At 44.7% G+C, this 12,500-nt stretch overlaps 2 protein-coding genes across 2 annotated transcripts in view; one reads left to right on the top strand and one right to left on the bottom strand.

The window, feature by feature from the left end:
- Positions 1 to 12,500, bottom strand: part of LOC144534090 (uncharacterized) — a 116,117-nt gene that overhangs the window by 51,455 nt on the left and 52,162 nt on the right. The gene's annotated exons all lie outside the window — the stretch shown is intronic.
- ccdc171 (coiled-coil domain containing 171) overlaps positions 1 to 12,500 on the top strand; it is a 53,039-nt gene that overhangs the window by 7,104 nt on the left and 33,435 nt on the right. Inside the window, 11 exon segments of the mRNA XM_078276592.1 lie at positions 2,200 to 2,314; positions 2,452 to 2,540; positions 3,615 to 3,782; positions 3,933 to 4,088; positions 5,393 to 5,891; positions 8,357 to 8,467; positions 8,678 to 8,859; positions 9,039 to 9,182; positions 9,360 to 9,539; positions 11,156 to 11,301; positions 12,135 to 12,189. Coding sequence (XP_078132718.1) covers positions 2,200 to 2,314; positions 2,452 to 2,540; positions 3,615 to 3,782; positions 3,933 to 4,088; positions 5,393 to 5,891; positions 8,357 to 8,467; positions 8,678 to 8,859; positions 9,039 to 9,182; positions 9,360 to 9,539; positions 11,156 to 11,301; positions 12,135 to 12,189 — 1,845 coding nt within the window.

The raw sequence follows: 12,500 nt of genomic DNA, 5'->3' as shown, positions 1-12,500 counted from the left end.
CATCGAAATATAGTAGAAAAAAACACCAAAAAATTAACTTGTAAAAAAAAAAAAATAAACCTCCAGAAAGACGACAAAAACATGAAAAAAGTGCTAAAAAAAGAGAAAAATAACTCTACAAAAAGCACCAAAAACTTCTAAACAAAAAAAAACAGAAATGAAAAAATTTTCCAAAAATACATCGAAATATAGTAGAAAAAAAAACGCCAAAAAATTAACTTGTAAAAAAAAAAATAAACCTCCAGAAAGGCGACAAAAACGTTGAAATACTGCAGAAAAAACTGTTAAAAAGCGCCAAAAAATAAAGACCTATAGAAAGGCGACAAAAACGTCTAAATATTGTAGATAAAAACTTGAAAAAAGTGTTAAAAAAAGAGAAAAATAACTCTAAAAAAGCACCAAAAACGTTGAAGAAAGCGCCAAAAACTTCTAAACAAAAAAAAACTGAAATTAAAAAATTGTCCAAAAATACATCGAAATATAGTAGAAAAAAACTCAAAAAAACGCCAAAATATTAACTTGTAAAAAAAAAAAAAATAAACCTCCAGAAAGACGACAAAAACTTGAAAAAAGTGCTGAAAAAAACAGAAAAATAACTCGAAAAAAGCACCAAAAACTTCTGAAAATAAAACTCCAGAAAGGCGACAAAAACGTTGAAATACTGCAGAAAAAACTGTTAAAAAGCGCCAAAAAATAAAAAAAATAAACCTCCAGAAAGACGACAAAAACATGAAAAAAGTGCTAAAAAAAAGAGAAAAATAACTCTACAAAAAGCACAAAAAACTTCTAAACAAAAAAAAACAGAAATGAAAAAAATTTCAAAAAATACATCAAATATAGTAGAAAAAAAAACGCCAAAAAATTAACTTGTAAAAAAAAATAAACCTCCAGAAAGGCGACAAAAACGTTGAAATACTGCAGAAAAAACTGTTAAAAAGCGCCAAAAAATAAAGACCTATGGAAAGGCGACAAAAACATCTAAATATTGTAGATAAAAACTTGAAAAAAGTGTTAAAAAAAGAGAAAAATAACTCTAAAAAAGCACCAAAAACGCTGAAGAAAGCGCCAAAAACTTCTAAACAAAAAAAAACTGAAATTAAAAAATTGTCCAAAAATACATCGAAATATAGTAGAAAAAAACTCAAAAAAACGCCAAAATATTAACTTGTAAAAAAAAAAAAAATAAACCTCCAGAAAGACGACAAAAACTTGAAAAAAGTGCTGAAAAAAACAGAAAAATAACTCGAAAAAAGCACCAAAAACTTCTGAAAATAAAACTCCAGAAAGGCGACAAAAACGTTGAAATACTGCAGAAAAAACTGTTAAAAAGCGCCAAAAAATAAAAAAAATAAACCTCCAGAAAGACGACAAAAACATGAAAAAAGTGCTAAAAAAAGAGAAAAATAACTCTACAAAAAGCACAAAAAACTTCTAAACAAAAAAAACAGAAATGAAAAAATTGTCCAAAAATACATCAAAATATAGTAGAAAAATAAACGCCAAAAAATTAACTTGTAAAAAAAAAAAAAAAAACCTCCAGAAAGGCGACAAAAACGTTGAAATCCTGCAGAAAAAACTGTTAAAAAGCGCCAAAAAATAAAAAAAATAAAGACCTATAGAAAGGCGACAAAAACATCTAAATATTGTAGATAAAAACTTGAAAAAAGTGTTAAAAAAAGAGAAAAATAACTCGAAAAAAGCACCAAAAACGTTGAAGAAAGCGCCAAAAACTTCTAAACAAAAAAAACAGAAATGAAAAAATTGTCCAAAAATACATCGAAATATAGTAGAAAAAAACTCAAAAAAACGCCAAAAACTTCACTTGTAAAAAAAATAAATAAACGTGTTTCTGTGTTTGTATAATCCTTAAAAGTTTTGGAATTAATTTGGGAAAAATTTTAAATTCTTGAAAGTTTTGGAAAATTGATGAAATTTTGGATTTTTTTTGAAAATTTTTGGGAACGTTTTGGAAAAAAAATTTTTTTAACGTTTTTGAGGAAAAAAACATTTAAACGTGTTTAAGTTTTGGTAAACACGTTATTATTACTTTTTTTTTTTATTCTTCAAAGTTTTAGAAGAAAGTACAGTTTTGGAAAATCCTTCAATCCTTGAAAGTTTTGGGAAAAGTGATGAAATTAGTAACATTTTAAAGAGCGTATTAGACACTCTGTTCTGTCGGTTTCTGTCCTTTGTCTCCAGGAGACGCAGCAGGCGTCGGTCAGACTGGAGGAGGAAGTGACACGCCTTCGCCAGGAGAGCTCTGATTGGTCGGCGCAGAGCCGGGGTCTGCAGGTCGAGCTGCAGAAAGAGAGGGAGGAGAGGAAGAGAGAACAGGAGAGGGAGAGGGAGAGAGAAAAGGAGAGGGAGAGAGAACAGGAGAGGGAGAGAGAAAGGAGAGGGAGAGGGAGAGAGAACAGGAGAGGGAGAGAGAACAGGAGAGGGAGAGAGAACAGGAGAGGGAGAGAGAACAGGAGAGGGAGAGGGAGGAGAAGATGGCAGAAGTCCAGAAGATAACTGACAACTACCAGAAAGAGTCAAAGGTGATTGTTCTCTCTCTCTCTCTCTGTCTCTCTCTCTCTGTCTCTCTCTCTCTGTCTCTCTCTCTCTCTCTCTCTCTCTCTCTCTCTCTCTCTCTCTCTCTCTCTCTCTCTCTCTCTCTCTCTCTCTCTCTCTCTCTCTCTCTCTCTCTCTCTCTCTCTCTCTCTCTTCCTCTCTCTCTCTCTCTCTCTCTCTCTCTCCCTTTCTCTCTCTGTCTCTCTCTTCCTTTCTCTCTCTGTCTCTCTGTCTCTCCCTCTCTCTCTCTCTCTCTCTCTCTCTCTCTCTGTCTCTCTCTCTCTCTCTCTGTCTCCCTTTCTCTCTGTCTCTCTCTCTATCTCTCTCTGTCTCTCTCTCTCCCTCTCTGTCTCCTCTCTCTCTCTCTCTCTCTCTCTCTCTCTCTCTCTCTCTCTCTCTCTCTCTCTCTCTCTCTCTCTCTCTCTCTCTCTCTCTCTCTGTCTCTCTCTCTCTCTCTCTCTCTCCCTCTCTCTCTCTCTCTGTCTCTCTCTCTGTCTCTCTCTGTCTCTCTCTGTCTCTCTCTCTCTGTCTCTCTCTCTCTCTGTCTCTCTCTCTCTCTCTCTCTCTCTCTCTCTCTCTCTCTGTCTCTTTCTCTCCGTCTCCTCTCTCTCTCTCTCTCTCTCTCTCTCTCTCTCTCTCTCTGTCTCTCTGTCTCTCCGTCTCTCTCTGTCTCTCTCTCTCTCTCTCTCTGTCTCTCTCTCTCTCTCTCTCTCTCTCTCTCTCCTTTCTCTCTCTCTCTCTCTCTCTCTCTCTCTCTCTCTCTCTCTCTCTCTCTCTCTCTCTCTCTCTCTCTCTCTCTCTCTCTGTCTCTCTCCCTTTCTCTCTCTCTGTCTCTCTCTCTGTCTCTCCCTCTCTCTGTCTCTCTCTCTCTCTCTCTTTCTCTCTCTCCCCCCCTCATGTCTTCCCTGTGTGTTGTGTAACGTCATTATGTCGGAACATTTAATTACACTGTTTATGATTATCGTATAAAACTACATCACACTGGGCCCCCGTGTGTGTGTGTGTGTGTGTGTGTGTGTGTGTGTGTGTGTGTGTGTGTGTGTGTGTGTGTGTGGTTTTAGGCCCGTCTGTCCTTCCTGTACTGCGTCTACCAGCGGCTGCTGGCCGGCTGCGTCCTCCTCCATGAGCCCCAGAGCATGCTGGGAGATTTCACCTGGACAGAGCTGTGTGACGTCATCAACGAACAGGTGGACCAGCTGACCTCTGACCTGCGGGGCGCCAACGACAAGGTGAGCAGCTGAAACGTTGACCTAAAAGATGCTAAACTTTCTGTTCTTCGGGTGACACTCGGTGGCTTCACCCTCTCTGTCTCTCTCTCTCTCTCTGTCTCTGTCTGTCTCTCTCTATCTCTCTGTCTGTCTCTCTCTCTCTCTCTGTAGATCGCCCACCTGCAGAGTGTGTGTGAGAAGAAGAGTGTGTGTGTGCGCGAGCTGCAGCGCAGTCAGGAGTGTGTGTTGTCTCGTCTGGAGGAGAGCGCGAGGAGGAGGGAGGAGGCGTGGAGTAGCCAGCACTCACACACTGTCACACAGCTGCAGGTAACACACACACACACACACACACACACACACACACTGTCACACAGCTGCACGTAACACACACACACACACACACACACACACACACACACACACACTGTCACACAGCTGCACGTAACACACACACACACACACTATCACACAGCTGCAGGTAACACACACACACACACACACACTGTAACACACACACACACACACTGTCACACAGCTGCAGGTAACACACACACACACACACACACACACACTTTCACACAGCTGCAGGTAACACACACACACACACACACACACATACACTGTCACACAGCTGCAGGTAACACACACACACACACACACTGTCACACAACTGCAGGTAACACACACACACACACACTGTCACACAGCTGCAGGTAACACACAGACACACACACACACACACACACTGTCACACAGCTGCAGGTAACACACACACACACACACTCACACACTGTCACACAACTGCAGGTAACACACACACACACACACTGTCACACAGCTGCAGGTAACAGACAGACACACACACACCCACTCCCTCAGGTGTTTCTACTCTCTCTGAGTCGTCTCCCTGCAGCGACAGCTGACTCAGCAGAACGGTTGAAGATAAAGAGAGAAGTTTCTACTCGACGGTCCCTTTGGTGAAGTGATGACACGACACATTCTCAAATCATCCCTTCCCTCCCCGCTGTATTGTCCCCGAGAGGACACCTTCACTCCACAGCAGAAAAAAATGTTTTGAATTCACTCTACAGCTCAGATTCCTGCTTTTTCTCCACAGCTGAGGCTCATGGGTATTGTAGTGTTTGTACAGATATAAAATATCTGAAACTCATATTTCTCTCTGTCTTTCTCTGCCTGCCTCTCTCTCTCTCTCCCTGTCTCTCTCTCCCTGTCTCTCTCTCCCTGTCTCTCTGTCTCCCTGTCTGTCTCTCTCCCTGTCTGTCTCTCTGTCTCTCTCTCTGTCTCTCTCTCTCTCTGTCTCTCTCTCTCTCTGTCTGTCTCTCTCTCTCCCTGTCTGTCTCTCTCCCTGTCTGTCTCTCTCTGTCTCTGTCTCTCTCTCTCTCCCTGTCTGTCTCTCTCTCTCTCTCTCTCTCTGTCTCTCTCTCTCCCTGTCTGTCTCTCTCTCTCTGTCTGTCTCTCTCGGTCTGTCTCTCTCTCTCCCTCTGTCTCTCTCTGTCTGTTGCTCTCTCTCTCTCTCTCCCTGTCTGTCTCTCTCTGTCTGTTGCTCTCTCTCTCTCTCTCTCTCCCTGTCTGTCTCTCCCTGTCTGTCTCTCTCTCTGTCTGTCTCTCAGGCGTGTCGCTCTCAGTGTGACTCTCTCCGTGACCACGCTGCGTCCCTGGAGCTCCGCTGCTCCTCGCTGACCTCCGACCTCTCCCGTGCGCGGGGCCTGGTGTCTCGGGGCCGCGCCGAGACGGCCTCCTTCCTGTCGGCGTGCGCCCTGATGGCCGGCGCGCTGCGACACACCCTCCGCCGCCTGCACGCGCTCTCCGGACAGAAGGCGCTGGCGTGCCGCCGACTGGCGGCCAGGGAGGCGCTGGAGGAGGAGGTGCGGAGGCTCGCCGCGGCGCTCGGAGGCGAGGAAGAGGAGGACGAAGAGGAGGGGAGGAGGAGGCGGGCAGTGAGGCGGTGGAGGCGCGGTGTGTGCGTGGTGTTGGCGGTGTGGAGATGGCGCGCGCTCACCAAACAGACCAGCGTGCTGTTTCGGGTGGAGAGGGGGGGCGGCCCGGCGCTGTGCGTCTGCGGAGAGACGGCTACGGCAACACAGGAGGGTCAAGACGCACCGAGCACAGGTCGGTGTTCAGTTCCTCAGCAACAGTTTGATTATTTGTTATTCTCGAGTAGAGCTAATATATCGATACTCACACAGCTACAGAACCAACTGCAGGTAACACACACACACGCACACACACTCCCACACACACACACACACACTGTCACAGACACACTGTCACAGACACACACACACACACACACACTGTCACAGACACACTGTCACACACACACACACACACACACACACACACACACACACACACACACACACTGTCACAGACACACTGTCACAGACACACACACACACACACACTGTCACAGGCACACTGTCACAGACACACACACACACACACTGTCACAGACACACAGACACACACACACACACTGTCACAGACACACACACACACACTGTCACAGACACACACACACACACTGTCACAGACACACACACGACAGACACACACACACACACACACAGACACACACACACACACACACACAAACTGTCACAGACACACACTGTCACAGACACACACTGTCACAGACACACAGACAGAGACACACAGACATACACATTGATATATGAGGCTAGATAGCGTCTTAGATTTGGGATATAGTGATATATAAGTGTACATCCTAAACCCACCAGACTCCATGTAAATAATCACTGCTTTAAGCATCCTAAACCCATCAGACTCCATGTAAATAATCAGTACTTTAAGCATCCTAAACCCATCAGACTCCATGTAAATAATCAGTACTTTAAGCATCCTAAACCAACCAGACTCCATGTAAATAATCACTGCTTTAAGCATCCTAAACCCACCAGACTCCATGTAAATAATCACTGCTTTAAGCATCCTAAACCCACCAGACTCCATGTAAATAATCACTGCTTTAAGCATCCTAAACCCACCAGACTCCATGTAAATAATCACTACTTTAAGCATCCTAAACCCACCAGACTCCATGTAAATAATCAGTACTTTAAGCATCCTAAACCCACCAGACTCCATGTAAATAATCACTGCTTTAAGCATCCTAAACCCACCAGACTCCATGTAAATAATCAGTACTTTAAGCATCCTAAACCCACCAGACTCCATGTAAATAATCACTACTTTAAGCATCCTAAACCCACCAGACTCCATGTAAATAATCACTGCTTTAAGCATCCTAAACCCACCAGACTCCATGTAAATAATCACTACTTTAAGCATCCTAAACCCACCAGACTCCATGTAAATAATCAGTACTTTAAGCATCCTAAACCCACCAGACTCCATGTAAATAATCACTGCTTTAAGCATCCTAAACCCACCAGACTCCATGTAAATAATCAGTACTTTAAGCATCCTAAACCCACCAGACTCCATGTAAATAATCACTACTTTAAGCATCCTAAACCCACCAGACTCCATGTAAATAATCACTACTTTAAGCATCCTAAACCCACCAGACTCCATGTAAATAATCACTACTTTAAGCATCCTAAACCCACCAGACTCCATGTAAATAATCAGTACTTTAAGCATCCTAAACCCACCAGACTCCATGTAAATAATCAGTACTTTAAGCATCCTAAACCCACCAGACTCCATGTAAATAATCAGTACTTTAAGCATCCTAAACCCACCAGACTCCATGTAAATAATCACTGCTTTAAGCATCCTAAACCCACCAGACTCCATGTAAATAATCACTGCTTTAAGCATCCTAAACCCACCAGACTCCATGTAAATAATCACTGCTTTAAGCATCCTAAACCCACCAGACTCCATGTAAATAATCACTGCTTTAAGCATCCTAAACCCACCAGACTCCATGTAAATAATCACTGCTTTAAGCATCCTAAACCCACCAGACTCCATGTAAATAATCACTGCTTTAAGCATCCTAAACCCACCAGACTCCATGTAAATAATCACTACTTTAAGCATCCTAAACCCACCAGACTCCATGTAAATAATCACTACTTTAAGCATCCTAAACCCACCAGACTCCATGTAAATAATCACTACTTTTAGCATCCTAAACCCACCAGACTCCATGTAAATAATCACTGCTTTAAGCATCCTAAACCCACCAGACTCCATGTAAATAATCAGTACTTTAAGCATCCTAAACCCACCAGACTCCATGTAAATAATCACTACTTTAAGCATCCTAAACCCACCAGACTCCATGTAAATAATCACTACTTTAAGCATCCTAAACCCACCAGACTCCATGTAAATAATCACTACTTTTAGCGTGTATAGAGCAGCATATTTCCTCTAAACGGGGGTTCTGTCAACCTTGAATGAAGTGTGTTTTACGATGATAAAATTACTTTTTATTTAAATGGAGGACGCAGCTTGTTTCTTGCTTAATACTGGATCCATTTTAAATATGATTGTTCCCATCAGTCACTTACACACAACAACATGGGAAAATAATCGTAGAAACTCAACAAGGAACGTGATTTGAATTTGGGTTTCAGATCAAGAAGCTGGTGATGAAGGTGTGTGTGCTCGCTGGCTTTGCTCGAAAAGTCTCTCCTCCGTCATTCTGTCCTCCACGGCCGACCTGCAGGGGGCGCTAGCACACACTGGTAAACACACACACACACACACACACACACACACGCAAACAAACAGGCACACATATACACACACACACACAAACAAACACACACACATACACACACACACACACACACACACACACACACACACACACACACACACACACACACATATATCCGTTTGTTCAGGATCAGTTCTGCCATCATGACAGTGAATGTCTCCATCTGACTCTCCAGGCTCCTCCCCTCCAGATGTGACGTCAGTGGCTCATTCCGCGATGTCCCGCCTCCTAGATCACATTCTCGACCAATCAGACGCGGCATCCAGTCTGTCTCCCAGCAGAGCAGACGAGGACACGCTGAGCAGCCGGCTGAGACTTGGCCTGAGCCGACTGATGCCTCCACAGCCCAACACAAAGGTCACTCACCGTGTGTGTGTGTGTGTGTGTGAAATAGTCCAAAAAAAGTCTTCTATCTATTGTGAGTTTTGCTTGTATGTCTCGATTATCAGAAATGGTTGCAGGTTTATTTTCAGTCAACATGTTTAAGTTTTATGATGAAAAGTGTTTCGCTCGGTGACCTTTTGAACTCCCATCAGGCCCTGGTGTCGACCCTGCAGCAGCACTTCCTGCTCTTCAGCCAACGGCTGCACTCGGTCGAGGTGGAGAGGCGGAGCCTGAGGCTGGAGGTGGCCAATCTGAAGAGAGGACTGAAGAACGAGAGAGGGGAGACCTGCAGGACGGTAAGGAGAGACACACACACACACAGACAGACAGACACAGACACACACACACACACACACACAGACACAGACAGAAACACACACATACACACATAATCTCATAAATAACACGTGTGTGTGTGTGTGTGTGTGTGTGTGTGTGTGTGTGTGTGTGTGTGTGTGTGTGTGTGTGTGTAGGTCCCAGCGCAGCGGTTCCACAGTGTGTGTGTGGAGCTCCGTCAGGCGCTGAACAGGGAGCAGGAAGCCCAGACGCTCATCCAGGAGCAGACCGACCAGCTGCACACACTGCAGCTACGAGTCAACGCACACACGGCCGCGCAGGCGGACACACAGCGCGCCCTGAGCCAGACTGCGCAGGTACGTCTGAAACCCGACACCTGTCACACGCTGATGTTTCCAGCTGTGGAGCGGAGAGAGACAACAGCAGATGCATGTTGTAGTTTGGCGTGTGTTTACTCTTTTAAAATCCAATAATTGTTGTAGAAGGGGACGTTTTGAGAGTTTTTCTGCATTCACACGATATGGAACCTGGACAGTGGCCTAGTGGTTAGAAGAAGAAACGAGCTAGGGACCGGGAGGTCGCCGGTTCAAATCCCCAGACTGACAGGATAAAAAAAAAAATCTGGGTGGGGAAAGTGAAAGAGCGTTTGTCCCTCTCTCATTACCACTGAGGTGAGCAAGGCCCTTAAAGGAGAATTACGGTCTATTCCAACACGTAGGTCTGTTGTGTGTAAATGTGGAGAGCTGTCAGTAGCGAGAAAAACTAAACCAATCAGTGCTGCCTACACCGTGTTATCCTCCTGCTAGCGTTAGCACCCAACAGGCTTAAACAGGGCACGTTTTAAACCTGTTTTTAGCCTCTAAACATGCTTGAAATGTCATTACAAGTGCTACCCATGTGCAGTGATTCCTTCTGAGGGAACACTGTGAATCTGACTGCTGTAGATGTGACAGAAAGACATAAACGTTGTTAATCCAGCCAGCACATAGCTCTGTTTATTTCCTGTTTTCCGGTCAAGTCCACACTCGTCGATTGGCGAACTCATACAATCCAATATTCCTGTCAGATTCACTGTGTTCCCTCCGAAGGAATCACTGCACATGGGGAGCACTTGTAATGACATTTAGAGCATGTTTAGAGGCTAAAAACAGGTTTAAAACCTGCCCTGTTTAAGCCTGTTGAGTGCTAACGCTAGCAGGAGGATAACACGGTGTAGGCAGCTGATTGGTTTAGTTTTTCTCGCTACTGACAGCTCTCCACATTTACACACAACAGACCTACGTGTTGGAATAGACCGTAATTCTCCTTTAACCCCCAACCCCACCTGGTGCATGATCACGGAAGGCTTGTATCATGTGGACGTGCCGAGAGTTTTGTTGTTGTCATTACTTAGAATTCCTCACGGGGGCGACAGAAACCACGCACTACAGCTTTAAGACATAATAAATACTATGACACACTGGTGTCACATCAGTACTCGGTATCGGCCGATACGTATGTTCAGGTATCGGGAAGGAAGTAATGGTATCGGACCGTAGCGCTGGGCGATATGGAGAAAATCAAATGTCACGATGTTTTTGACCAAATACATCGATGTTACACAATGAGAGTTTTGATAAATAATCACCAGTAATGTGGAAAACAGTAAGTAAGTCCAGAAAATGACATCACTTCACTGTAATGCAGCCTTTAAAACCAGGAACAGACAACACGTGTGTCATATCACGATATTACGATATCTAGCCTCATATACCGACGCTGATATAATATTGATAGATTGCCCAGCCCTGTCGGACCATCTCTTCTCACGCACACTTCTTTCTGCGTCCTCTCTTCCCGCCCTTACTTATCTTTCTAATGGATCCATCGAGATGTAATAATCCACACCCGAATCCCCAATAAAACGATAACGGTCAGTCGCAGCCATGACGTGACGCGTGGTCGTACTAACGCTGAGCTCATTTCTCCGTAGTCTCTGTCGGAGGCTCGGCAGGAGGTGAGCCGGAAGGAGCGCTCGCTGAGGATTCTGGGTAAGCACCTGTCGGGCGTCCAGAAGGAGAGGAAGCGGCTGGAGCAGAGGCTGCAGCGGGTCGAGGGCGAGCTGACGGACGCCGCCAGGTAACGCACGCCTCGCACGCAATCCGGGTGTCCTTCAAAACAAAACTAAAACCCGCAGCACTTTGCAGTTAAGGCGGCCGCCTGAGCAACGGGCGCCTGCCGCCTTAACTGCGTCGTCAAAACAATAATAACGTCCATAATAATTGGACTTTGGGTTTGATTTTTTGACAGTTTTCAGTGGTTAAAAGGAGCAATATGAGAGAGACATTTCGTGATGATTGATCGTCGTTTAGGTACATTAAACCACGTTAAGCTTTTCCACGTTAGGACTTACATATATATATATATAAAGCCCATGAGAACCGTGAAGAGTCAACCCACAGCTGCTCCGCTGCCCTGCTGAAAATGTGAAGCAGAGACGCTTAATGTCAGATAATAGCGTCCATAATAACTGGACTTTGGGTTTGATTTTTTGACAGTTCTCAGTGGTTACGAGGAGCAATATGTCGTTTATTATTATCACATTTAAAAGGATGAGTCGCCATTTCACCGTCGCGTGCGTCGTCGTTTGTGGGAGGTTGTCAACAAATGTGCCGCGAGCTGGGGCATGCCCGGGCAGAGACGGGGTGAGTGGACTCCACCGGAGAAAGCATCATGTATCTCTGTCCCGTTCTTCACATCAGTGAGGCCCGTGGCCTGTAGCCATCGTATAAAACTGCCTCGTTATGTCAGAATATTCCTCCAGCCCGGCCACGATGTTACGTTTCCTTTTCTACGGTTTGTTTTGAGTGTTTTATTTTGTAAAATAAAATGAATGAATGGTTCACTAGACCTTACTCTGACTCGTACTTGTGTTGTCACACTCTGCTGTAATTTATTTGATATTTCTCTAGACGTAAAGACTGTCTGATCAGAAACATGAAGGCTGCAGAGACCACTTACAAAGAGGTGACACATACACACACACACACACACACACACACACACACACACACACACACACACACACACACACAGAGACGACACACAGAGACACACACACACACACACACACACACACACACACACACACACACACACACACACACACACACACACACACACACACACAGAGACACACAGAGACACACACACACACACACAGAGACCACTTACAAAGAGGTGACACAGACACACACACACAGACAGAGACAGACACACACACACACACACACACACACACACACACACACACACACACACACACACACACACACACA

Source organism: Sander vitreus, chromosome 19, assembly GCF_031162955.1.
Source record: "Sander vitreus isolate 19-12246 chromosome 19, sanVit1, whole genome shotgun sequence".
Classification (NCBI taxonomy): Eukaryota; Metazoa; Chordata; class Actinopteri; order Perciformes; family Percidae; genus Sander; species Sander vitreus.
This window is presented reverse-complemented; position numbering and strand designations above follow the sequence as displayed.